The sequence below is a fragment of the Gopherus evgoodei genome, chromosome 3, assembly GCF_007399415.2.
Source record: "Gopherus evgoodei ecotype Sinaloan lineage chromosome 3, rGopEvg1_v1.p, whole genome shotgun sequence".
NCBI classification, from domain to species: Eukaryota; Metazoa; Chordata; order Testudines; family Testudinidae; genus Gopherus; species Gopherus evgoodei.
The window spans coordinates 132,938,218-132,965,591 of NC_044324.1; the positions used below are offsets into that span (position 1 = coordinate 132,938,218).

Here is a 27,374-nt window from a genome sequence, read left to right on the forward strand (position 1 = left end):
CTGAAGCCGGCATCAGGTGCTCCAGGCCGATGGCTGCCGTGCTCCTTCCATCAACAACTGCTTCAAACAAAAGTCTCTCTCTTTCTTTGTTCTGGCTTAAACGCCTTGCAAATCTTACACCTCTGTGTTTGGTGTGCTTCCCCCAGGCATTGTAGACAGGAGTCGCAGGGGTCACTAACCGGCATAGGCTTGCGGCAGGCGGCGCAAGCCTTAAACCCGTGGGCCTGTGGCATGCCCCACGGCCTGAGGTGGGTGCTGGAAGCCTCCAATCTATTAAGTGTCCACAACAAGGGAATGCTAACAAACCGATAGCAGCTAAGTGCTCTAAAGCTAAGGGATTGCGTCTCGTACGAGAGCAAGAGGTTGTTCCAATGCCGCCACGGACAGAAAGAAGGAACTGGAGGGGGGTCAGACCAGGGGGATATATATGCACAGTGCAATGGTGCCACTCAGGAGGGGGCCCCGCCGGCCTGATGGATGCCACTAAGGGAAAAGTTTCCGACGCTCATGCACACAGCCCGCGCACACTTAATGTGGAACAGACATGAACAATCACTCTAAGAAGAATAACTACATTCAAAAATAAAACAATGTAAAACTTTAGAGCCTACAAGTCCACCCAGTCCTACTTCAGCCAATTGCTCAGACAAACAAGTTTGGTTACATTTACAGGAAATAATGCTGCCTGCTTTTTATTTATAATGGCACCTGAAAGTGAGAACAGGCTTTCGCATGGCACTGTTGTAACCGGCATTGCAAGATATTTACATGCCAGGTGCACTAAAAATTCTTATGTCCATTCATGCTTTGACCACAATTCCAGAGGATGTGTGTTCACGCTGATGAAGGGTTCTGCTTGATAACGATCCAAAGCAGAGCAGACCGATGCATGTTCATTTTCCTCATCTGTGTCAGTATCGGAATATTGCTCTTGTAAGACTTCTGAAAGCATGCTCCACACCTCATCCCTCTCAGATTTTGGAAGGCACTTCAGATTCTTAAACTTTGTGTCGAGTGCTGTAGCTATTTTTAGAAATCTCACATTGATACCTTTTTTGTGTTTTGTCGAATCTGCTGTGAAAAGTGTTCTTAAAATGAACATGTGCTGGGTCATCAGCCAAGACTGCTATAACATAAAATATATGGCAGAACATGAGTAAAAGAGAGCAGGAGACATACAACTCTCCCCTAAGGAGTTTAGTCACAAATTTAATTAATGAACTATTTTTTTTAACGAGCATCATCAGCATGGAAGCATGTCCTCTGGAATAGTGGTTGAAGCATGAAGGGGCATACAAATGTTTATCATATCTGGCATGTAAATACCTTGAGATGCCGGCTACCAAAGTGCCATGCAAACACCTGTTCTCACTTTCAGGTGACATTGTAAATAAGAAGCAGGCAACAATATCTCCCATAAATGTAAACAAACTTGTTTGTCTTAGCAATTGGCTGAACAAGAAGTAGGACTGAGTGGTCTTGTAGGCTCTAAAACGTTTACATTGTTTTGTTTTTGAGTGAAGTTATGCAACAAAAAATCAACATTTGTAAGTTGCACTTTCATGATAAGGAGATTTCACTACAGTACTTGTATGAGGTTAATTGAAAAATACTATTTCTTTTGTTTATCATTTTTACAGTGCAAATATTTGCAATCAAAAATATAAAGTGGGCACTGTACACTTTGTATTCTGTGCTGTAAGAGAAATAAATATATTTGAAAATGTAGAAAAAGAGCCAAAAATATTTAATAAATTTCAATTGGGATTCTATTGCTTAACAATGCAATGAATCATGATTAGTTTTTTTAATGGCAGTTAATTTTTTTGAATTAATCATGAGAGTTAACTGTGATTAATTGACAGCCCTAGGTTTTATCTTTTTTAACCAATCCTGAAATTTAATCTGAGGCATTTCTTTTTGTTCAGTCATTCTTGTTTCTCATCACTTTTCCACCTCTGCCCTTTATTTTGTAGCCCTGTGCCAGTTCAGAGAATCTGGGGAACTCCGTGTTCTACATGCACCACTGCATGGACAGACAGGAAGTTATACCAAGGTCGAGAGATGCTAATCTACTCGTAGGAGAAAAGTTACTGTAACTTACCAGTTTAGCAAACAATTCTTCTTCTTTGCTATCAGTCTGAGCAACATCAAAATCGCAGTAAAAAGTACATTTTCCATCCCAAAAAGACAACAGCAACAGCATGTAGCTATTTTATAAATATATATTTTCTCTCTTTCCACCACCTCCATGGATTTAATAATAATATCAGGCACAGGAGGACTCCCTTGATACCAGCATCAGTTAGAGTCACTTCAACCTATCATTTAGTATGGCCTTTTGTGTACAGAACTTTTTCCCCTCCAGCCCTTTCCTTTTCAGAAACAGTCGTAATTTTATTCAAGAAAATGACTGACTCACCCCGTCTGACCTCTTAGCACAACATATTTTCAAATGCTGCTCATTTTATTTTCCTACAAATATCACTCATTCTGCACATCCTCAGTTAAAAACCGTTTTTTATGAGACAATAAAGCACAGAGGTTTCTGCATTAATCTTCATTATGTTTCTTAAAATATTCACACAAACAATGTCACTGAGATATCACTGACTGGTCATTCTCCCTCTCTCTTCATCCCCCTCACTAATCAAGAAGGGTGCTACTAATACAATAATAAATGGTTTGCACTAGATCTTATTCAATTTTGCTGAGTGCTGGGAGAAAAAAGTCAAAGCTCTTGGCTTGTCATTTGCACAGTTCAACTGCTCCCTGTAACTACTTAGATCAGCAACTTCTCAAACCAATTAAAGCAAAGGATTCTGGGATGGACATACTCTACATGACAAAGTAGTGATTTCTAGGCTCTAGTGCTGTATTAAAATTGTTTATTGAAAGCTACTGAGTCTCACTGTGGTATGAAGGGTAATTCAGAGTCATCAAAGTGAAAGGAAAATCCGTTTTTTTTTAAAAAGCTTCTTGTTAAATCCTGCAATCTCAATTGATTCCCAATGAGCTATAAGGAAAGTGCATAGTCTTACCCCACAGCCCAGTCCATTGCTTGGCTCACATACTATTTTTCTCACTTCTGGTTCAGGAAGCAGGCCAGCACCACATCCTGGGGTAGGACACAGCACTCCGCCCATCTGCAGCACACATTCTTCTGCACCATAGCGCTGGTAGCGGTTGTACTGCAAGGCAAAATACATGAACTGTAGTTCAAGGAGCCTGGAGGGGAAATCCCAAACTTTTCTTCTCCAGTTTATCTTGCTCAATGAGGTCAGCAGTTACAAGGGTTCTTTTACACAGTAACTTCAGGTTATTTGTCAGACGTTTGACAGCATCACAGTACTGCCACATTGTTTCAGTAAACAGGGTAAATGCCACAATGCTTCATTCCACATTTGATACAAACTGGGGGAGGAAATCAAAGAGCTGTGACCAAAAATTAACAGTATAATGTGTCAGAGCCAAAAGTATCACACAATTACACAAGACAGATTTCTTTTAAAAAATATATTCCAGGTAGACAAACAGCCAAAAATCTTTCTCTGGGCAACAATTTATTTTAATTTCATGGGTAGGTGTTTCTGTTTCTCACTGTAGTGTCAGTGTTTCACAGACATTCATTAAGTAGCCTCACAACACCAGGGAGGGAAGCATCTCCATTTTATAGATGGAGACACCAGAAAGTTAAGTGACCTACCCAAGTTTACATAGGAATTCTGTGTCAGAGTCAGAAATAAAACCCAAATCCTATAAGTACTAGCCTAGTGCCTTAGCCATGACACCACTCTTCTCGGTGTATAAGGAAGAAGTATAAAGTGGATCATCTCTGCCATTTTTAATCAGTACCTTACTTCAGGACTGCTTGCAGAGTATGGGAGGCAGAAACTGATCTTATGTAAAGAAATATAAGGGTCTCTCTGGTTTATCATTGGAGTTGACCACAGCCAGAGAACTTGTTTTTAAACGTGACTGTCTTTGTCTACAGTAGGTGCTAAGGAGAATTGACCAAAACATGCAGGGAAAATTTTCATACAAAATTTCAACAAACTCTACTAGTTTTAAGTGTTTTAATTAGCACATAAGTTAATGCATTTTAAAACCACTATTCATTTTAGAGTGTAGACAGATCTTAAAACAGATGGAATCCGGGTATTAAAATACAGCCTGTGGGCTAGATCAGTCTAGCCTAATATATATTTACATGGCCCTTGACCCTCCTAACTTTCAGATTGCACAAAATTTCAGCTTTTATTTTTTAAAAAGTAAGAGTCTAGCCCTTGTGGTTGTGAAGAAAATCTTTAAAATGTTGTATGAGGGTAAACAATTCTGTGTTTTCTTCTTGAGTCTGCAGAGAGCCTGAAACAATAAAGGAGACAGGTTTGAACTCCTCTATCCACGTCACTAGAGAGTGTCAAGTAAACAACACTTTAATGTCATCATTGCACTGTCACACTGCAGAGGGTGAAATGGGGTATTGAAAAAAGGTCAAGAGACACGTGGGAATTGAGAGTTTACAAGTTCAGGGAAGGAAATGCAGAGTGAAGAACAGAGAGGAAAGACAGGGGAGAAGGACACAAACAGAAAGGAAGATGGGGAAGAAGGAAGAGAAACAAAGGACAGAAATAAAAGTGGTCCAAATGGTAGGTTTATTTTCCCACTGAGTGACAGTGATGCATTGATTAAGTATGCAACAAATAATAATAATAAGTAGTTTAGTTATTATGTAAAGGCCAATTTCTACCCTTGAACTATGGCACACTTCTCTGTGATGTCAGCGGGCCTTCTGCTGAGGATGGAGGGTACACTGTCCTCAATTAAGGCCTCAGGCCACAGATCACAATGAAAAGTGGAGTTTGGCGCTCTCTGCTGAATGAATCTGGCACTCTGGTCTAGATGGAATCTAAGCTGGTGTAACATTCACATTGCAGGTGCAAGAAGAAGTGTAAATTATACCAACTCACACTTCTGGTCTACACATTTGGTTTTTAGTCACTGGTGTAGCTGCAAAAGTATAAACCCCTACTGTAGTCAGGATTGATGCCACTTCAGTAACTGGGTACCCTGGTTTCAAATTAGAATAAGCTAAATGGATACAAATCAACTTGCACCAGTGCAAATCATGTCTAAACTAGGGTTTTGCACTGATGCATCTCTACCAGTGGTTGGTAAATCTCCAGTGTAGAGCAGGTCTCAGTGAATCTGGCCCACTGCACAGTGAATAAATAAAAGAGAAAAAACTAAAAGGCAAGAGGGAAATGAGTTGGATGAATTTTCTCAGAAGATGGGGAAATGAGCTGAGGGTGTGCAAATATTACAAAAAATAGTGTAAAATTACAGTGTTAATGAAAAGATTTAGTGCTTCTTGAAAATTCTACCTAATATATAACTCATGAAAATTTTGGATGACTAAAACCACAATCATGCCCAAACTATAGAAAAATGAAGCACTGAGTCCAAACCCCAACACAGGGAGGATGCAAATGAGCACTTCAGCATAAACACAGGGGCTCCCATGCACATTTTGCTGGTACAATTTAGGAGGCCCCTCATCATTTTGCAGGAGTTACATGTTACAGTAACACATTCTTTTTCACTGTATTTTTTAAAACAAGTATGAGAGTTTTGAAAGCCACAGTCAAGTTACATAATATCCATGTTAAAAATAATACTCTTATATCTTGTTTTATAAAATCTTTTCCAAACAGTTGGGAAAATCCATAAAAAAATACAGCTCTCTTTATAGTAAACAAAACAAAATACAAACGCTAATTGGAGAAATACCCGTTTAAAGAAGAATCACGCAGTGTATAAGAGGCATGAGCAAATAAGTTGAAAATTTGGGATTAATATCTTATATGCTTTACAGTCTTCTTGCTAAAAAGGAATCTGAAGACATCAGCACTTAGAGAGGCATCTATGACATGTATCTGCAAGGTCCCCTTGAACATGGGGGCTCAACAAGTCAAACGGTGTTTAACATTATTATGCACGAATCCATTTATCCTGGGGTAATGGGATAAATATTTAATGTTGGAATCTATCAGTTTTCAACCAAGTTTGTGATTCTTGCAGTAAATATGTTGAGTGCTCTGAGTCATTCTGCTGGCCTGGAAGTGCTGGTAATCACAGCTGCAAAGCTCTCTGAGGACCTCATTTTTCTTCAGAGCACAGAGTGGACCTGAAGGTGAGGAGGGAGATTGTCTTACCCTGTCTTAAAAGGTAACATTCAATTGTGCTGAATGTTTGATTGTTAGTAGCTTCCTATTATAGACGCAAACACCAGCAATACTATAGTTGAGAGTCTGTCAGCATTTCCATTATAAATCCTCAGCTGAAAAGAGAAAATGATCTCCAGTCTCAAACTTGACATAAAAGAAGTCAGCAAGATTTCTCCACCCCTTAATAAAGAAATTTTTATGACAAAAATCAATTTTGTCTTTATAAGTTACATGCAGGAAAATGGATTTACAGGGTTCATTGGGAAAAAAGCATTATATTTTGTCCAATGAATTTGACATTTTATACTGGTTCAGCACAGAAATCATGCCAAATCATTATACAATTATAGCACTGTCAAGAGTGATTTTCATACCACAAAAAGCCAAATAAATGGATCATTGGAAAACAGAGAAGATCCTACTAAATGCTTTGCATATTCTGCTATCCAATTACAAACCTGTCTCCCACCTCTAGAGCTCAGATATATTTACGAAGTTTCATTTTCCAGTATTTTTCTTTTCTGTCTATACTGTAGATCAATTAAAGCCCCAGACGTCAACTGAAAATGAAGAAGCAGAATCTGTACAAGTCTACTGTCGTAACAAAAATCAGCTATATTCTAATATACATTGTATTCTATGGTTATAAAACAAAATATCTCACTTTATATTACAGGTACATTTATAAATAGCTTATAAAGGGTTAATTCACAATGAAGAAGTGCTTAAATCATTTGCTATAGAATTCAAGAGGGCAATGGATTGCTGTCAGAGGGCAGCCCTGACTGCAGCGCCCTCTTGCAACAGGCCCTGGCATGACTGGTGCACCCATTTCTCCCCTGAGGTAATCTAAAGACTATACTTTAGGCTGTCTTGCTTCAATAATACCCCTCCATGGGGCTGGGTTTATTACAAGAACACAGTGCAAATAGTTCAAAATTCAAGTCGCCAAACGTAATTTGCACTGGGGTGATAAACAAGTCATCCTTAGAATCACATATCCTGACGGCCATTGATGTAACACAGACCACATTCCAGTGTCTTCCACCATGCCTGGATTCCTCCTTGGTCCTCTTCTGTCCCTCTTTCAGGACAGCCTCTGCAGCCCTTCCAGATGGAGTGCAACCCCACTCTTCCTAGCAGGAACCCCCACAGCATCTCTGATGGGTGATCTTCCACACAAGAGGAGCATCCCTCACTCATCCTGACCCTCTCTTTGTTCTTCTGGGTCCAGCTCTCCAGTACAGAGACGTCAGTTGCTAAACCTCACCAGTGCTCTCCCTTCCTTCAGCCCTCTCTAGCCCTCAACTTTGGCATTCTGGCTTAGAGCCAGCAGGCACATCCCTGTGCTGCTATTCCTGCCATCATTCCATCTATCTGCCTTGGGACAACAGCCAGAAGACCCCTCTTGCTACTCTCTTTTCCTTCAGCCTTCCCCGCAAAAACACCTTCTGTATCTGGCAGCTCTCACCTGCCTCCTTTCCTCACTCTCATTCAGGGAGCTCTGATTCACTGGGTGTCTTAAAGTCCTGAGGTGCTGCCCTACTTCTTAATTGGCCAAATGGAAGTGCCTGTTCTGGCACAGGGGAGCTGGATCCACTTCATTTTATGGGGCCAGCCACCCGGTGACAGTTGCATACAATCATGGGTTAGAACTTTCTCTAACACCTTCTACTTAGCATTGTGTGTAACACACAGAACTCATATCTGTAACGTATTTATAACAGGTGAATTGTAAGTGCCTAAGTGATTTAGGAACCTAGGTTATTTTCAGAAACCACCGGCAAAATACACTCCGCAATAGGTCTTAGGCTCCTAAATCCCAGAGGCATCTGTGAAAACATTACTCATCCATTTATCATTTATGAACACCTTATACATTATTTATGGCTGTATCCTTAATATCAATTGGAACTGAACAAACTGTACTTAGGATAATGGTATATTCCACCATTTCTGGCCAACTTCTGAATGATCTAATGGATGGGGCACTGGACTGGACAGCTATTCAAGAGAGCTGGATTCAATTTTTGACTCACCCACACACTTTATGGGTAACTTTAGGTAAAACACTTGATCTACTCTGCACCTCCATTTCCCATTTGGGGGTGATACTTCCCGACCTCATAGGGATGTCGCAAGGATAAAAATCCATTAATAACTGAGAGGTCATCAGGTACTGTGGTGATGAGGGCCATATAAACAGAAAGAAATTAAAGTTTTCCCAAACAACCATTTAATGACACTAGGCATGGAAGGAATTGACCACAAGCCTTCTACTATTGTTAGAAACTAGCTTTAAAAGTAATCTGATGTAAATTTGTAAGGCATTCAGATATTGCTGTGATGAATACCACAGAAATACCTATAAGTAAGGAACTGGAGACTGCTGATTTTCATACATGCATAAACAAACATGGAAAAAACTTGCATTGCGTAAATTTCCCAATTAATAGTACTTTAAAATTGCTTAACCTATACTTAAAATTGTGATTAATTTTAAGTGACAAGCACTTCAGCAACTAAGTCTTTTGCATGAAAAATATATTCACGCTGAGGAGTTCTGGAAGGAGATCAGATCATTCTGGGGACTGGAAAGGGGACACAAAAGCCTATCACTTTTATGACACAGATTTGAATGCAGCAAGGTTGCTAGTAATCAAAAATGACAAAAGCTGAGGGTATTTGAAGTTTCTGGGCATTCAGTATATTTGGAACTTTAAAGGGCTAATTTACCAAAGCTGAAAGCAATGTTTAGCATTACTGAATGGGAACCCACATTTAAAGTGTGGGTGTTTACAAAAACTGTGTATTGTTCAAGGACATCCAACTGGATGTCCAAAAAGCCACATTTCCACAGACATAAAAACACGTATGCTGGCCAAAAAGCATACTAGTTAAAAGGAGATTTGGAAGCGCTGCTAAAACATAAAACATCAATACATAAAAGGAGGAAAAATACAGGAAAAGGGAAATGAATATAAGCTACAAGTTAAAAAATGTAGGTGTCAAGGGAAGCTAAAGGAATCAATAAAATAACAATTGGCCAGTAAGATTAAACACAATACAATGACATTTTAAAAACATATTCGGAAACAAAAACAACAAAAATTCCTCGGTCAGGTATAAGTCCGTTGCTAGATGTAGATGGTAAAATTGTAAATAATGCTGTAAAAAAGGTAGAAATGTTCAATAGATATTTCTTTACTGTACTTGAAATGAAGCAGGAAAAAGTATCCATCCCATATGATGTTGTGGATGGAATAGAAAGTTTATCATCTGTGATAAAGGAAGATGTGAGTCAGCAGCTGCTCAAATTAAACATTTTCATTTCCACAGGACTGGATTACTTCCATGTAAGAGTCTTAAAAGAAATACCTGAGGAACTCTCTGTATCACTGTTATTTTTTTTATTTTAAATAAATCTTGGAAACCTTGGCCAAGTCCAAAGGATTAGAGGCCTATCAATGTAGTTCCAATATTTAAAAAGGGTTAAAGGGACTACCCAGGTTAGCCTGATGTTGATTCTGGATAAAATAATGGAAAGGTTAATTTGGGACTCTATCAACAAGAATTAAAGGCTAAAAATAGAATTTTTGCCAGTTAGCATAATTTCATGGAAGGTTATATCTTATCAAACAAACCTGTTGTCTTCTTTAAAAACAAAACAACCAAACCCCCCCCCCCCCATCCCCAAAACCAAGATGATAACATGTCTGATTTTAAAAAGACAACTGTGGTGATACAGTATACTTTGATTTCTCCAAGGCAGTGGTTCCCAAACTTGTTACCAAAGTTGTTCCGCTGCTTGTGTACCTGCTGCCAGTGGCCATGGTTCACTCTACAGCCCAATGAGAGTTGCTGGAAGTGGCGCAGGCTGAAGGACATACTGGCTGCCGCTTCCAGCAGCTCCCATTGGCCTGGAGCAGCAAATCGCGGCAACTGGGAGCTGAAATCAGCCAAACCTGTGGATGCGGCAGGTACAAAACCATCCCGGCCCACCAGGGGCTTTCCCTGCACAAGCGGTGGAACAGGTTTGGGAACCACTGCTCTAAGGCATTTGACTTAAAATAAAAAAATATACCTACCTCATAGAACTGGAAGGGACCCTGAAAGGTCATTGAGTCCAGCCCCCTGCCTTCACTAGTAGGACCAAGTACTGATTTTGCCGCAGCTCCCTAAGTGGCCCCCTTAAGGATTGAACTCACAGCTCTGGGTTTAGCAGGCCAATGCTCAAACCACTGAGCTGTCCCTCCTCTCCCTTAGAGCTCATCTTCACTATGGGTTAAATTGGCACTGCTGTGATTGATGCAGTGGCATTGATTTAGCAGGTCTGGTGAAGACGCGATAAATCAATGGGAGAGTGCTCTCTTGTCGACTTCAGTATTCTACCTCAATGAGAGATGGAAGCTGTGTCGATGGGAGAGCACCTCCCAATGACACAGAGTGGTGTAGAAACCATGTTAAGTCGATGTAAACTACTTCAACTTAAGTTACGTAACTTAACCTTCTAGTCTAAACAAGGCCTTAGTTCCACATGAGATTCTGAGTGAAAAGCTTACATTATGTGGAATTAACAGGACATACATTACATGGTTTAAAAACTGGCTCACTGACAAATCTCAAAATGTAGTGTTAATATGGAGACATCAATGAGCGGGAAAACTTCTTGCAGGGTTCCAGAGGGACTGGTTCTTGGTCCAATAATATTCAATATTTTTATCAATTATCTAGAAGATTATATAATATTCTTTGTTGGTAAAGTTTGCAGAGGACACATAGATTGGTGTAGTACTAAATAATGAGGAGGACAGGTCTGATCTGAATCACTTGGTAAAATGCTCACAATCCAACGAAATCCATCTTAACACAGCAAAATGCAAGATAATACATCTGAGACATAGAATGAAGGTCTGTAACTACAGGATGCAGGAGACTGACATGGAAAGCAATGACTCAGAGAAGGACTTGGGGATCATTGAAGATAACCATCTGAAATTGAGCTCTCAGTGCAAAGCTGTGGCAAAAAGGGTTAAAGCAATCTCTGGATGTATAAAAAGGGGAAAATCAAACAGAAGTAGGGAAGTGATTTTGCCTCTATACACAGCATTGGTAAGACCACTGCTAGAATACTATGTCCTGTACTGGCATCCATGTTTCATGAAGGATGTGGAAATATGGGAGAGAGTTCAAAGAAGGGCCACAAAAATGATCCAGCGACTGGAAAACAAGCCTCACAATGCGAAGCTTAAGGAGCTCAACCTATTCAGTTTACCAAAGAGAAGGTTGAGAGGTGATTTGATCACCATCTATAGGTACTTACACATGGAAACAATATTCACTGGAATGAAGTAGCTTCTAATCTTGCAGACAAACAAGTCTGATTAACAACAAGATTCAGCTAACTTCAGCTGAAGTTAGACAAATACAACCTTGAAATAAGATGCAATTTCATAGCAGTGAGTTTAATTACACATTGCAACAGTGTAACTCATCATTGCTTGGAGTCTTTAAGACAAGAATAGATAGCTTTCTAAATTATATGCTTTAATTCAGGTATTGGTGGCACCACAGTCTCTCCTACTCTCTGCCTATGGCACACAGCAGTTTAGTCTCCTGAGTCTGAAATACTTCTGTCTAATGGAACTCGTTGGACTCATTATTGGGGTATTTAAGTGAAATCTGATGGTCTGTGTAACCCAGGAGGTCATACTAGATAATCTGATGGTCCCTTCTGGCCTTAAACTCTAAGAAAAGTCTATGTAAAATACGTTGGTTATCCCGGGCCATTTCCTAGTTGAAAGGTATTCAGAGCAAAACCAACCAACCAAACACAAAAACCAAATCTCTGATCAGAAACAGTATTAAATGTCATGCTTGTTGCCAGCCTCAGGGGGAAAAGGTCAATGATTTAAGATAAGACTTTTATATACTTGAAGTAGTCCCTTCAGATCAGGGTAGAACTACATTGGAAAAGCAGATTACAGAAGCTTCTAGTGCCACTGCCAATGCTGAACTGTATCTTTTTTTAGGCAAAACAGAGAAATTCCAAAGTCCAGCATGGTTATCTAGCACCTAAGTCCAGATCATTCCCTCCCAAAGAGAAATCTATGAAAAAGATAAACTTAAGCTACAGAGTTTCCACCACATCTTGATGTTGAGGTATGCAGAGTTTGGCACTTATAGACTTAGCAGGGACCTCCTAATGGAGAGAGGCATATAGATGGAGGATAGACAATCATACTATCCTTCTCCACTTCCCATTCCTTCATGGGATCCACTTGAGGCTCAGAAGAGTTCCTGATTTTCTCGTCACCATATATTAGGCCTGGTTTTACTCTCACATTAGCATAAATCCTGTGGCTTCAACAGAGTTACTCCTGAGCTACATGGAGTATAAAACTGATACAAGTGGGGATCAGAATTGGCTCAGCTGTGTTAAGACTTGGAGATTAAGCAAGCCTCTAACCATTCTGCAATACGTTATGAAAACATTACTTGCCATGGCTCTACAATATTGCTTATGCTATTTTAATTCTGTATTTTAAAAATTATGTATATTTCTTTTTCTTTCTACGTATGTAAAAACATCTGTTTGATAGTATGACTGCCAATGAATTTACACTAAAGTTTAATGATAAGGGGAAATCAAGAATTTCTAATATTTAAAAGGTAATTTAATTACTTTTTAGAACTGCAAGTAAGGGTGTTTCAGAGGGAAAAAATCCCCTTGCTAAAATCAGATTGTTTTTACTATTCCCATAAATCAAATAACCACCTGTGTATTTTAAAATTAATTTTGGAGGCTACTAGTCTATAGGTGGATTTAGCATTTTAGGTAATTTTTGTTACACGTTTATAATATATATAAAATGTACATAATGCAATTATTTGATACCACAATTCAAAAAATGTAACATACCTAGTGCTAATATAAACGTAAAAAAAATCTATCAGGTATGTAAGTATTATAATAAACAGGAAGAGAGGGAGTAACTGACATTCACACAAAGGGAGATGATGGATTAGAATTCAGGAGTTCCTGGCTCTTCCTCATTTGTCCCGACCACTCTATCACTCTGCATCCCCTGTGCTGTTGGCCACCCTCTTTTGGCTGGTGCCTGGGGAAGGATGAAACTATGGGACCTCCTCCTCTCTGTTTCCTTTGGGACATTATGCACGCAAGCATGGGGAGCAGGAAGGGAACTGTGCTCTGAGTTCCTGGCCTGGAATTCTACCTGGATCTTGAGGGACATGAAATGACAGATAAGGCATCTTGGGATCTGTCTACAATTGTGCAAAAGCATAAAGACCAAGGTGAATCTGGCCCTTAAAAACAAGAGAATATTTCAGATAAGAAATCAATTATAAGCCCCATGCAGGATGGATTTGTAGACGAAAAGTCCTGCAAAGGAGGAATTTGAAGGAGAGGATGCAAGATGAAGAAAAAAGGGGAGATTATTTTAAGTTTATGGGACAGCGTGAAAGAAGGCATGAAGCTGAGAGTGAGGAAAGGAAATAAAATAAGCAGCAAGGAGAGAAGACACTGAAAAATATAGCTGTTGAGAAGGGGGGTGTGGGACATGAAAGCAGATATAAGAGAGGCACATAGGGCCTTGACAGTGAGGTTCAGGATTTTTTTCTCCAGTTTAGAGATGAAAAGCCAGTGAAAGGATTTAAGAAATATGAGGATGCCCTCTCAGTGACAGAAGAGCAAGATTACTTTAACAGTGAACTTTTACATTTTGTGGAAGGAGAAGAGAGTATTGGGGAAGGCAGAGAGGATAAGGTTAGAGTAATCCAGGAGAGGCCTATGTGCAGAAAAGAATTCTAGGTGTAGGTGTAGTCTGGAAATAAAATGTTTTGAAGATATTCAAAAAGGAGGTGGTGACTGGATTTGGGGGGAGTATAGAAAAGTCCCTGGTAATATGACATTGGGACACTGTAAAGCTCATGACATAGTTAATGGGAACAGAGATAAGAGGTGCTAGGGAGGGATCAGGAGTTCAGACATATTTCAGTTTCAGAGAGCGTGAGTTTGGGACTGTGGTGGCATACACAATGGTAGAGTTGAGAGTCAGATGGAGATCTGAGGCTGAACAGATGAGTGGAGGACAGATGCTGAGAACTGGATTTAGAAGTCACCGGTAGAGAAATAGTAGCTGAAGCCAAGGGAATGGATGGAGTCAACAAAGGAAAAGAGAAGGGGAGAGAGGACAAGACCATGAGATACCCAACAGACAGGAAGAGACATATTCATGAAAGTGATAAAGACTTGAGAATGAAACTCCATATTAACAAAACAGCCCACAATTTTCTTAAGGTTACCGAGGTATTGGAAAGACCTGGGCAAATTCTCCACAGCAAATAATTTATCTAATGAATATTATTTCTTTCTCTGTGTGAATTTTCCAGGGGCAGCTGACAATTTTCTCAATTTGAAATTTCTAAATTGAAATTATTTGCTTAACAATTTGTGTGAGTAATTCTTGGTCCATAGACAGTTACAACCACTTTGCTGCAATATTGTGTATTTGAAATTCAAACTCCAAACTGTTCATTACTTTAAACTGGTCACACATTTCTGTTCACTGATTGGATGAATGTAATGTGATAATGAGTTCAAAATTCACTTTGTGAATATTCTTTAACATACACTTAAAATCCACTAGTTCCACAAATATTCACACCATCAAACTCATTCAGTAGTATATATGATGGAAACATAGTACAACAGGGGCACAAGCATGTTTTCAACAAATTCCTTTTAAAATATGAATGAATATTACATGATGTAAAAGATTGTTATTGCAGTAACCAGAGCGTGGGCGGTCAAGCGTAGTAGTCAGAACTGGAGACAGCCTGGGTTCCAGGCCAGGCATAGAGCCAGAGACAGCACAAGAGTAAGGCGTTGGAGTAGGAAACTGGAGTAAGTCAGGAAAGCAAGAACTGGGAATAGATGAGGGCATGGGCTAAGGACAGGAACCAGGAGCAGGCACGAATTCAGGGCTCAAGAGTCAGGTAAACAGGAGGTGTCCATTGTAGGAGCCTGCCAGGGAATTCTCTAATTGCTCTGACAACTTCCTGTGTTACTTCATGGTTTATATAGAGTTCCTTGGCCAATCAGGGTTGTTTGATGTTTCCCTCAATTGGGAGTTTCAGGGTAGGGGCCCTCTGCAAGCCAGCACTTCACTGGTTCCCTTCTCTGGTTACTCAGGTGAGCAGTTGGGTGTCAGTTGTGGCCAAAGGACACATGAGCCTGCGTTCGAAGCTCAAGATCCCTCACAGTTACAAAAAGGAGGGTGAAAAATTGTTCTCCTTAACCATTGAGAACAGGACAATAAGTAATGGGCATAAAGTGCAGCAAGGGAGATCTAGTTAGGAAAAACTTCTAACTGTCAGGATAGTTAAGCACTGGAATAAGTTGCCTAGAGAGGTTGTGAAATCTCCATCATTTGAGGTTTTTAAGAACAGGTTAGACAAACACCTGTCAGGGATGATCTAGATAATACTTAATCTTGCCTCAGTGCAGGGGACTGAACTAGAATACCTGACAAGGTCCCTTCTAGTCCTGCATTTCTATGATTATTTCCACACACAGCCAAGCATTCTCTCAGCACTACTGTCACACCTCATATAACATAAACAGGATTCTGTTAAAGCTACCACTCATAGCAAAAGATTGTTCAGATACACACCATCCTGGGGCAGTGCTTCCTCAAAATTCCAACACTGGAGAGGCTCCTCTGCATAAAATCGCCTAACACACAAAGGGATTTTGCTGAAAAAATGGAGTGCCTCCCTGAAGGCTTACTCTGTTTCAAGGGATATCACAGCCAAAATGTTGCCAAAGAAAAGGCTGTGATGAGTTGCAGCAACAGCTAATGAGAGATTTGTTAAAATGAATCACTCCCCTGTCAAAATATCAAGAAACTGGCCAATACATTCTGCCACCCTGTCAGAATTGACAATATAGCAGAGAGGTCTAGCTCTACAGTACTAGCCTATCACCTGATTTCTCTATGCTATGTCCTGTTGGGGGCACTCAGGTACAGCAGCAGATTTCTCCTGCGTTATTTGTTTTCCCTTTTGCCCCTCACATATAGCTGTTTTATTCATGAATCACAGTATTCCATTTAAACAATTAAACATGTTTTTTATCACTCTTGGGGGAAAAAAGAGGAAAGTTTCTCAGAGTCATTAGGAAGAATCCATAACAGTTCCATACCGATTGCCAGTAATCTTGCTGTGTTTGTATAACTGTAATGTTTAGGTCTGAATAGAAGCACACTTCTCTTTTCTCTAGACAGTTGTTGAATTACTTGCCTTATACAGTATGTGGACAGAGCTCGTATTTATATTCGCTGCATCTTTAGCATATTTTTGTAAGCAGCTTGTAATATCATTACTTGTGAACTCATTTCCGTTTAATCACACAGAAAGCCAACCTCACAGGACAAATATCTGCTCTACAGGAGACTGACTTTCTTACATTGTTTTATTTTTCAGCAGGTCCTTAGCTAATAAATCTTCCCTCCCAGCTAGGGTGACCAGATGTCCTGATAAAATCAGGACCGTCCTGATATTTAGGTGTTTGTCCCATGTTCCGATTGATCTTTGGTCGAGATGCAATTTGTCCTGATATTTCACCTTCCCCGCTCGCCCGCCCCCCCCCCCGCTGCTCCGCACCGATCTTTTCTCCCTCTCATCTGGTCACCCTACTCCCAGTCCTCAGCATCAGTCATGTACCTATGAAGTGAAGTGGTTAGATAGAGGGCTGGACCTTATCCAAAGTAAAATGAAGGATTATGAATGAGGAAATCAAATTGCACAGGGGGAAAAAATGTCCTACACACACAAAATCGCAATTGTGGTACCATGTAAAAGTTTAGATTTCGGCTGTGCCAAGGCAGTCTGTTCTGGAGATTCTCTTTATGTTTATTGGTTTATACAGAACAAGAGCTTTGTACATTGGGAGAAATGTTAGGATATAGATATTCAAGCCTGTCTGGTCTGTGTATTCTTAACACTTAGCTAGTTATAGAGCTATAAAAGAAAGAATCAAAATCATTGTCTATCTGTGTAAGGGCCTTCTCTCACTGTGGCAGTCTGAGGCCCTGTTTAGTCATATTGAAATAAGGCAAACTGGGGCTGTTAGGAAGGTGATCTGTCACCTTCAGAGAAAGGGAAGAGCCTAGAACATGTAAAAGAAAATTTAGTTTGATAGTTTTCTGTCTGGTAAGAACTCACTTATCAATAGACACAGCTGGAGAACCTTATGTCTGTATAGTCGTAGTTGTAAAACCCTTATGTCTGTATGGATGTAGTTGTGAAATTCTCACTTCTGTATTGTTTTGTATTTTTATTTGCATAGTCTCTGTCTGGTTCTGTAATTGTTTCTGTCTGCTGTGTAATTAATTTTGCTGGGTGTAAACTAATTAAGGTGGTGGGATATAATTGGTTAGCTAACCATGTTACAATATGTTAGGACTGGTTAGGTAAATTTTAGTAAAATGACTGGTTAAGGTATAGCTAAAAATATTACTATATACATTAGGGACAAACAGGAAGTAAGTTTGGATTCAAAAATAAGAAAAAAGGAACTTAGATTTAAGCTTGCTGGAAGCTCACCCCAATAAATATTGAATTGTTTGCACCTTTGGACTTCAGGTATTGTTGCTCTCTGTTCATGTGAGAAGGACCAGGGAAGTGTGAGAGTGAAGGAATAAGCTCTCTAAGAAGAACTTACACAACGAAGACCCAAGCCAACCAGAACCACTCATGCTGCATTTCCTTCATGTTATAATACACCAGGAAACCACAAGAAGATAGATAATGAAAAGCCAAAACACTAGGATGTCCTTTCCCCTGAAAATGTTTCTGAAAAAGCTTGCCTTTGGAGACTAGAGTTGTATGAATAATCAGTTTTTTGGTTCACTAGCCAAACTGGGAGGGAAAAAAAGGAAATAATTCGCATTTTGGATAAAAACCAAAATGTTTCTTTTTCAGTTGCCTCAGACGTTTTAACTGATTTTTTAAACATTAAAAGTAAATGAAATTTGGAACCAGAGAAGGTGGCATCTCCCTTACGTGAGAGAGCTGTTAGTCCCCACTTTGCCTGATTCAGAGCAGGGATTTGAATCTTGGTCTCCCACATCCTGAATTTCTTAGCTACTGGTCTACAATAGGGGCACCAGTATCATCTCTGCCTCCTCCATTTTGTGAATGGCAAACAAACCCCCTTGCAAATCTAGCCTAAACACATATTTCATTTTAGAAATGTCAACACTGTCCATTTTGACATTTAAAAAAAATCTGACCAAAACAATTAACCAAAATAGACATGAATTTGTGAAATATTTTGGCTGACCCAAATCTGCATTTCACATGTAAAAGTTTCACCCAGCTCTATTGGGCATTTTACTAGTAAGGACTATGAGGCACCCTCTCAAAGAGTGACAGATGAGGCAAAACAGTAATCTGTTGCCATCCATTTGTGTTGCTTTACCAACACTCTGCATTTCAATAAAAATTGTTTCATAAACCAGTTAATAGTAGTAAAGTTAAAAAGTCCACAAAACACATCATGTACCAGTGAAATGAATATACAGTGTGGTAGGACAGGTTTCCATCACAGTCAGGAATGGGTTAAAGGGCTCCCCTGGGCACAATCAGACCTAACCCAGTGAACCTATTAGGCCTGTCAAATCTGGAGAGGGTCAGCTCCTTGCAAGGGAGGTTCCAAATCCAATGCAGAGTGGCACTCAAAAGCAAGAGCTAAAGCTCTATAGCCCAGCGTTCTTCACTTCAAGGCCCGTGAGCCAGGCCTGGCTCTCATGGATCCTAAGTGCGACTCCCTGTCAATCGCGCTCTCCTTAGCAAGAACATGGCCAAAGAGCCTCTGCTGCCTAAGGTAGCTCGGTGCCTGGTTTTCAATCTTACAGTGTTCGGTCCAATCTATCACCCAAAGTCAGGTTACTGTGAGCAGGGGAGGCACTCAGTCATCACCCGTGCCAGCCTCTACTCAGCTGGGGCTGCCTCCTACCTGTGTCGGGCAGCTGCAGCTCTCAGCCCCAGCTCCATAGGCAAGTCCCTCCTGACCCAGGCAGAGGGGGGTGTGGGAGGGGAAAAGTAGTGAGCGATGGAGGGGAGTGGGGGAGGAGAGTGGATGGGACAGAGCCTCAGGGGAAAGGGCAGAGGCAGGGCCACGGGGGAAAGAGGTGGCACAGTGGAGGTTCTAGCACTCCTGCTGGAGTGTCCATTTTTAAAATATTACCAAGTTGGCAACCTACTGCTGCGTTGGCCCTTTGAAGAAGTAGAGAGACTTTTTATTTTTACTTTGTTTCCACGTTTTGTTTAGAACTCAGGGTGCTCAGGCTGGGTCTTATGGACACTGAGGGGGATAGGGGCCCAGACCCCCTTTACAGAATATAGTGATCACTGACCTTGTGGGGAAATGCTGGGTGAGTCCAGATATTTTGTGGGCTGCCGTATTATCTGGTTCTTCCCTTAGATTTTTGGACTGCTTTTCACCTGGGGGATTGGGGGTGCGAGCTCCTTAAGACTTATGGCTGGAGGACCAAACTCAGCACTTGCTCTAAAGTGATGCCTACAGCCAGTGAAGGATGTCTGTGGTGAGAGAGGTGTCCACCCAAACCCCACGAGGGTGCCCTAGAGGTACAATCCATGACATGTAATGTCAAAAAGCTTAAAGAAATGGTAAACCTGCGATTCCCTCTCCCCACGAAGTCTGGAAAATCTGATTCCCTCTCTGTGCAAGGTCTGAGTCCTTGCTGTTACAGATGAAGATTACATCATAGGAATAGTTTGTGCTGTCAGCAGCAACAGGGGTGACAAATACATCTCTTTGCACTAGTTTCCCCTCATTATTCATGTTTAGATAAAGAAACCAGGCACACTCATTCAGTATGTTCTCCAACAGTTTGTCCTTCCAGGTGTTAAGCATTCTCATTTCCTATTGGCTTCAATAGGAGGTCATTGTGTTCAGCACCTTGCAGGATCAAGCCCCAGATGGTGGAGAGGATAGTATGGTGTTAGAGAAAATTTCACATTTGCTTTATTTGAATTTCTGTGAGCTCTGATACCACAGTGACGGAGACATTAAAAACCAAACTAGACTAATCATATTGTAAGGTGCATCTATTCTCCTTAGGCTTTTCAGAGGGGGATGGGTTGAAGAGGGTGTAAGGGGTTAAGATGGGTAGAAACTGTTAGTTCCGATGGGCAAGTTGGAAGCAGTATGGTTTTCTATTGTACACATATGACAGACACATTTTTAAAGACTGAAAACGGTAAAATATGTGCTGTATAGTCATGTAGGTAAGAAAATTCCCTGAGTCTTTCCTCTCTTCCCCTTGGCTTTTGTACAGAGTGTTTTCCTAATTTAGATGTATTTTTATTTTATTTTATTTTTTTTCAGATCAAGAGATTTTCTCTCATTAGTTGTTTGCCAACCGTTAATTTTAAGTGTACACACTAGTTCCAAGCCATGTTACAGAAGTCATCATTAGACTTGTTACAATTGTGCTTTCGTAAGTAGACAACATAACTACAGTAATCTCTGTACCTAGGTGTGTCGCAGTTTCAGGGTTAATTTCACCCCCCACACACACACGTCTTCCTGTAGGGCACTATCTTAAGGTTTCCAACTCCCAGCCGTCACCTCTCTCAGGTGCAGACCCATGTCTCTCACCATCCAGACCAAGAGCGTAGGCTTACAGTCCCTCTGCACTTCATTGTGGTTTCCCGAGCAGGTCTGACTGGGGTCCAGCCTGGGGTGTTGGAACTGGGGAGGTTGGGTGGCCACTTTTAAAAATGGATGAAGTTTAGGGGTAGAAGGCCACATTGCCCCCGCAAACTGGAATCCTTGGGCATGCGCATGTGTGGAGCCTTGTCACAGCAGGGGCTGTGGTTTGCAGCGGGGGAGCTCATAAGGTGATCAGCTCCCCGCCATGAAGCACAGCCCCCTGGGCATTGTGAGGCTTCTTAGTTTGTTTAACATTTATGAGGTACTTTGAGGTTCTCATACAGAAAATGCTATATACATTCAAAATGTTGTTATAGTTTTGAATAATAGGCTTTTAAAAATATGGAAAAGTTTCTGGACCACAAAAAGACATAGATAATATCAAAGATAGCTTTAAATATCAATCCCTTAGACAGACTTCATCCTTGTATTTTCTTGTTTGCCTATCTGCCACTTTACAGCGCCTGTTTACTGCTGGAGTCCTGAGTTGAAAAGCTGTGGCAGATAGCAGATGTACCAATTAATAACCTGTCAAGGCTGATGGATAGAATAAAAAAAATATTCTCACACACATCTCCTGTGTGTTTTTCTTCCCCATTTCAAGGCACTGGGGGTCATGAGACATACTCTGCTTCCCTGGAGAGAAAAGAAACTGTCTCATTAGCGTCTATCTTTCATGACATTATGACGCAGCCTTTGAGATGTTAACTCACCTGTTCTTCTCCCAGAATTCTGAAGTGATGAAGCTCTTTAATCAAGGAGTCTGGACAGCCAGCTGTTGGAAAGAAACAAAGAAATGCATTTTAGAATTCACTGTTCGTGTTTTTTTGGGCCATGCGTAGATGCAGCAAGGACTGGTTACACAGATCACATTAGACAAAAAAATGTTACATGAAACAGATTAGGAAGATAAATTACAGTTCTACGGGCATCTGAGCACTGAAAACCATCTATCAAAACAAATCCTACCACATTTCAGAACACATAGAAATGCTTTGAAAGGTTACGTTCTGCACTTTTCCTAAAGGGCTACAAACAGGAAAGAGAGAGAGATGAATAGGGCACTAACTTCTGCCAGATAATGCCAGCTCCTAAGTGTAGGAGTCAACATATTATAATTAGAGGGATTCACATCAAAAGCATGGAACTGAACAAAGCTCAGTTCAGATCCAAGTAACGGCTTGGGTCCATTTCTAAGCGTAACACAAACTTTTCTTGAGTCCTTGCAGGATTTCACAGATTCTGCAGGCCCCACATATCACTATACTTTTTGGCTGTATCCAGTATAATTCATTTTAGCACATGTAACTGTCCCTCCTTGGTGTAAAACACAAACCAAATACATTGGAGGAAGAGAGGTTTTCCAGGCTTTTGATTCTGGATTAGAGGTAGATTGTTACAGGCCTTACATATTAGCACAGGGAAAAAGAAATAAGCTCTCCACCCCCACTCCCCTGCTCAGACTATGACTCCATCCACAGTGGGGAGAACAGAGGTCGCTCCCCTGATACTCCTTGCTGAAAGGTTCTGACGCCCAGAATCTAGACAAGAAAGATCAGAGAGCAGCAACACTGCCCCGCTCATGACCAGGCTATCTGACTGGATACATAAAGTGAGGGGTGTCAGGTGACTGGGATGTGGGTAGTCAGGCCCAGTGGGTGGAGCGGATATCAGAAACCAGGAGTTAGGATGAGCGTTGGAGGGAACAGTCAGAAGCCAGAGGTAAGAGTCAAGCTGGAAGTCAGGAACTGGGTCCAAGAGCCAAAACCGGAGGCAGGAACCAGAGTGCAGAGCCAAGGGACAGAGCCAGAATCACCTGGAGCAATCAGAGTAACAGGCAAAATGGGGGCTCAGGCAGGGATAGCGCTCAGGCAAGGCAGAAGCAACAGGAACAAGGCAACACTGGACTAATAACAGTGGCTGATATGAGTGTTGAACAGCAAGCAAGCTACTGTGGAATGGCTAATCAGGCAGCCTGCTGCAGGCCAGCTGTGCTTATTAGGTTGCCTAGAGACTAGTGTACCGCAGGCCTTGATTCCTGAGGGGAGGGGGAAAGGGTGTGAATCTGCTCCACAGAAAGGCATTAAGAAATTTACTCCTCCCACATGGCAAGGGAGGAATTACAATTCTTTGTGCCTGCCCCAGTGCAGCTACCAAAAATTACAATCTCATCCTTATGGACTAGCATTAGTGGGGTACAGATAACTCTGAATACGGTTTTCAGGATCTCTGTCAGTACCGCAGCATCATAGCAACAAATATTCAGCAGCACTCATAACGTATAGCAACAATCATAATTCTTCACTAGTATTGAATTTCTTGTTAGGTCCTATTGTTTCTTCCCCTTTATTAAAAATAATTCATATCTTAAACCCTCTTTCTTGTCAACCTCCTTCTTCCCACACACATATAGGTTTGTGCACATACTACAGCTGGACAAAAATTATCCGCCAAAACATTTTTCAGCAAAAAATGAAGATTTGGGCTGCCCAAAACATTTCATTAATTCATGCTGACATTGCCAAATTGTTTCAGTTTTAAAAAGGCATTTTTTTAAAAAGTCACAATGATTTGTTTTGTCATTTTCTGAACAAAATGTTTAAATGTTATGTTTTGAAAACAAAATTTTGAAATCAATACAAAATGTTTCAGGTTGAACAAAATGTTTCATTCAATCCAAAATTAATTTTTCTACCCAACTTTTAGAGTCGCCAAAATAAATTAAAAAAAAATCACTTGGGGTTGACCCAAAACTATTCTTTTGCCCATTTTTCAAAACAGCTAGCAAACTGAAAAATCAGTTATCCCCACAGCGCTACAAATAACCTTGACTGAATTTAAAAGGCAATATTAATTCAATTGTGTTTATAACCCTTTCATATTCATTTTATCCATCCCATTTGCTGCGCTTGCAACCCAAGCATCATCTTTGACATCTCTCTCTCTATTTTCCCCACATTCTGTCTCTAACTTCTTCATTTAGCTTCTTACTCCTTAATATACTAATTAGCCAGACCTTACTTACTATTGCCAATGCAGAATCATGTCCTTGCCTTGTTCATCTCTCACCTTGATGATCATGACTTTCTTCTCTCCAGTCTCACTGGTTTTTAACTCTGCACCCTCCAATTTATTCAAAACGCTAACATCAGTTACTCCAACCACACCACCACCTTCTCAAATCAGAACCTGATTCACAACCCATTAAATTCAATAGAGACTCACACTGACTTCAGTGGCTTGAATAAAACCTTACTGCATAAAAGTAAAGCTCCTTTTCCTCACCTTCAAGGTTTCACATAATCTTTCCCAAATTTAAATCTCTGTTCTTATTTTTTCCTATAGTGATCTCCACTGAAAAAGTCTGCATTTAGCACACGGTGCTGTTTGAGAGTCAAAGTAGGATACTATTGCAAGGTAACTTTTAGCAAATGTTTTCTTTTTAATAGTAACTAAAATATTTCCCACCTCTCATTTGCTCTCTGTGTTCCTCCCTCAGCTCCAACTTAATGTTTCTCCTCTTCCTGTCCTCCAAACACCCTCTCTTTCTTATCCCTCAATCACCCACTTCTTCCAGAACTCCACCCTACTTTGCTCTCCTCATCTATAAATTTCCACTCTCTCTCTTATATGAGTTATGTTTCTTTGTCTCATCTTTGTCTTATCTCTATGAGATTGTAAGCACATGAGGGTCAGGGAGAATTTCTTAGTCTGTGTTTGTCAAGAGCCAGGTATGATGCTACACAGTTATTTTTTATCAATATTAACATTCATCAAGTGCATCCATCTAGCAGAGAAGAACTTTTCCATACTCTATATTTTCTAGTGCTTTTGCCAGTCCAATTTCCACATCTCCAGGGACTAGGCTTTCATTAGACTTTTGGAAGGTGATTCTACAGTCAAATGGATCTCAGCATCAGTAAGACCAAAAAGAAGATGTCACTGTTTAGCAAGATGGTGACTAGCAGCTCAGAAATAACTGTATTGAAAATCTTTGTACTCAAATACAGCTATTTCTTGATGAGAAGTCCTTTCAGTGTATCAGAACTTCATGTTGCTTGAGTGAACAAATCAAATGAAGTTTTATTTTAGAAAAATGGAAATAAGGAAGTAACATGGCACGCAATAAAAAGTACATGTTCAAAAACAGCTATTTTGCTCTCTTTGGATGTTTCTGGGTATCTTTATCTTATTTCAGATGTCCACTTCAATTGCTTGTTTTCTTTAAGTGGGCATCAGTAAAACATGCTCCAATACTGGGGTCCCTTTCTGTATAATGTCCAATAGTTCTGAAGAAACTTTTGGGGATGATTAGTTTTTGCACTATAACTTGTAAAGAGGGCTGTAACCAGACTGTAAACCAAAATGAAAGGGTTTTTGAAAAATATGTTCTACTGAAGAGCATTAAAACCACAAAAGTCTTCAAACATTTTCCTTTTAATTTCTCATCAATTATCACAGGGCAAGTGTGGTATCACTGGGAAACTGGGAACACCAAAGCTTAGGGGGAAAATCAATATTATTTCAATCTCTCTGATGTGCTCCTGGCAGTAGCACGTGACATAAATAATCTGCACTTTGCAGATTTCTGCTATTTTGTGTGGAATGTTTTGAGGATTATTTTTTCTGCTCTCTGTAGTACAGAATCCCTGATGCACTGTAGCCTCATCAATTACAGTAACTTTCTATTCTCCCTCTCTTCCTTCCCACTTAACTATGACTTGAAAAATGAACCACAGACATAGATGAAATGACCACACACATACACAAAAAATATAAAAACCTAGCGTGATCAAAGGAAATAAGGAAAAGCACTGAACAAACGCCTTTCATCAGATGCCAAAACACTGGGGTGAGTTCATCTGCAGTCTGGTAAAAAACCACTGAAAATGTTTATTAGTTCCTTCTTCCAACTAAATTCAGGTCTATATGATGGAGGTCTTCATATACTTTGCTTTCCTGCCATGACTGTGCAGGTTTTTGCCTATTGATGAAGCAGAATAGGATCCAATGAGTACATAGTTGGCCTAATTCTCTACTCTGTTATGCCATTTTTATTCTGTGGCGACTATTGATTTCAAATAAGTTACCATATCATAAAGCTGGTGTGCTAGCATGAAAAATTAGGACCAACATCTGAGTGAGCAGAAAGCCAGCATTTGAACAGATGACTTCAATGTATCTTTTTAAAAATGCTTTAAAAATTAACTAAAAATAATTCTGTTTCTATTGCAATGTTCCATCACATCGCAATTTATTTGTTTCAGTAATTTCCCATGTTACTTCATTCCCCTTCATGTCATTATTGCATTCAAGCTAATATGTGGGTAATTTCACTTGTGAGAGAAAGGTACATTTTAAGATACAGAAATTTACACTGTCAGAACTGCCATCTCACTTCATTGTGGCATTTACCTTATAAAAATACTTTTAATTAGATCACATAAGAGGAGATATCTCCAATTTAAATGACAAGCATCATGAATCCTCTGATCTGCATTGCTGCGAACAATACACAGTTTCAGTTGCATTTGCTATTAAACCATGATTCCAACTATTACCAATTTAATTGCCCAAATCTTTACCTTTTTCTCTGACAGGTTGACAGAATTAGCCTCTGTTTTTTATTCTAATTTAAAATTATTGCTTCATATAACCCCCTTGTAAACAGGAGTGGAACATTCAAATCAACTCTTCTAACTTAGATATTACATAAACTGGCAAAAATACAAGTTAAATTAGTTTGTAAATGAGTATCCACCACTTAAAGAGTAACTGAGTATCCATAAATGTAAATATTATTTAAAATATTAATAGCAAAGCACCAAATGAATGCAGTGCACATAACTGAAACACACACTTAAGTTTAAGCAAATGAATAGTCCAAGAGCACTTGTCATCTTGCAGGATTGAACCCTTATGCACAGCAATTATTATTTTCACTTGCTTATCGTTTATTTCTTAAACAAAATTTTTGAACTTTAGAAAGCATGTGCTGTTCTTTGAGGGCTAAAGTCCTGGAGCCTTAAAATTCCAACTTCCCTGGCAGGAAGAGAATATAGGAAATCAATATTATTAAAAGGAATTCTTCCCACAGAGCAAAGCTATCTCACACAGGGCAGGCAAAGTTTTAAGATTCCAGGTCTCTATATACTAAGCATGCAAATAGACAATGTTCTAAATGCATTAAAATTCCCAAAAAGAATTGTATGCTGGTAGACTAACAGTGCAATGGATTGTTTTCTAACGTTCTAAATAAAAATAAATATTTGGGCTGAGTACAAACATGAAAAATGTTACATTACTTGGGAGAAAAAAATTATAAAAGCCTGGAAATGAAGGATAACATGAAGCTGTAATAAATGTCCTTCATTTGTCAT

The 27,374-nt window shown here is 40.0% G+C and overlaps 1 protein-coding gene across 2 annotated transcripts in view; it reads right to left on the minus strand.

Moving 5' to 3' along the window:
- PRKN (parkin RBR E3 ubiquitin protein ligase) overlaps positions 1–27,374 on the minus strand; it is a 1,222,813-nt gene that overhangs the window by 171,937 nt on the left and 1,023,502 nt on the right. For both annotated transcript variants that reach the window (XM_030556702.1, XM_030556701.1), the window contains 2 exons: positions 21,708–21,769; positions 3,042–3,191 (listed from right to left, as the gene is read on the minus strand). In XM_030556702.1, coding sequence (XP_030412562.1) covers positions 3,042–3,191; positions 21,708–21,769 — 212 coding nt within the window. The remainder of the gene's footprint in view (positions 1–3,041; positions 3,192–21,707; positions 21,770–27,374) is intronic.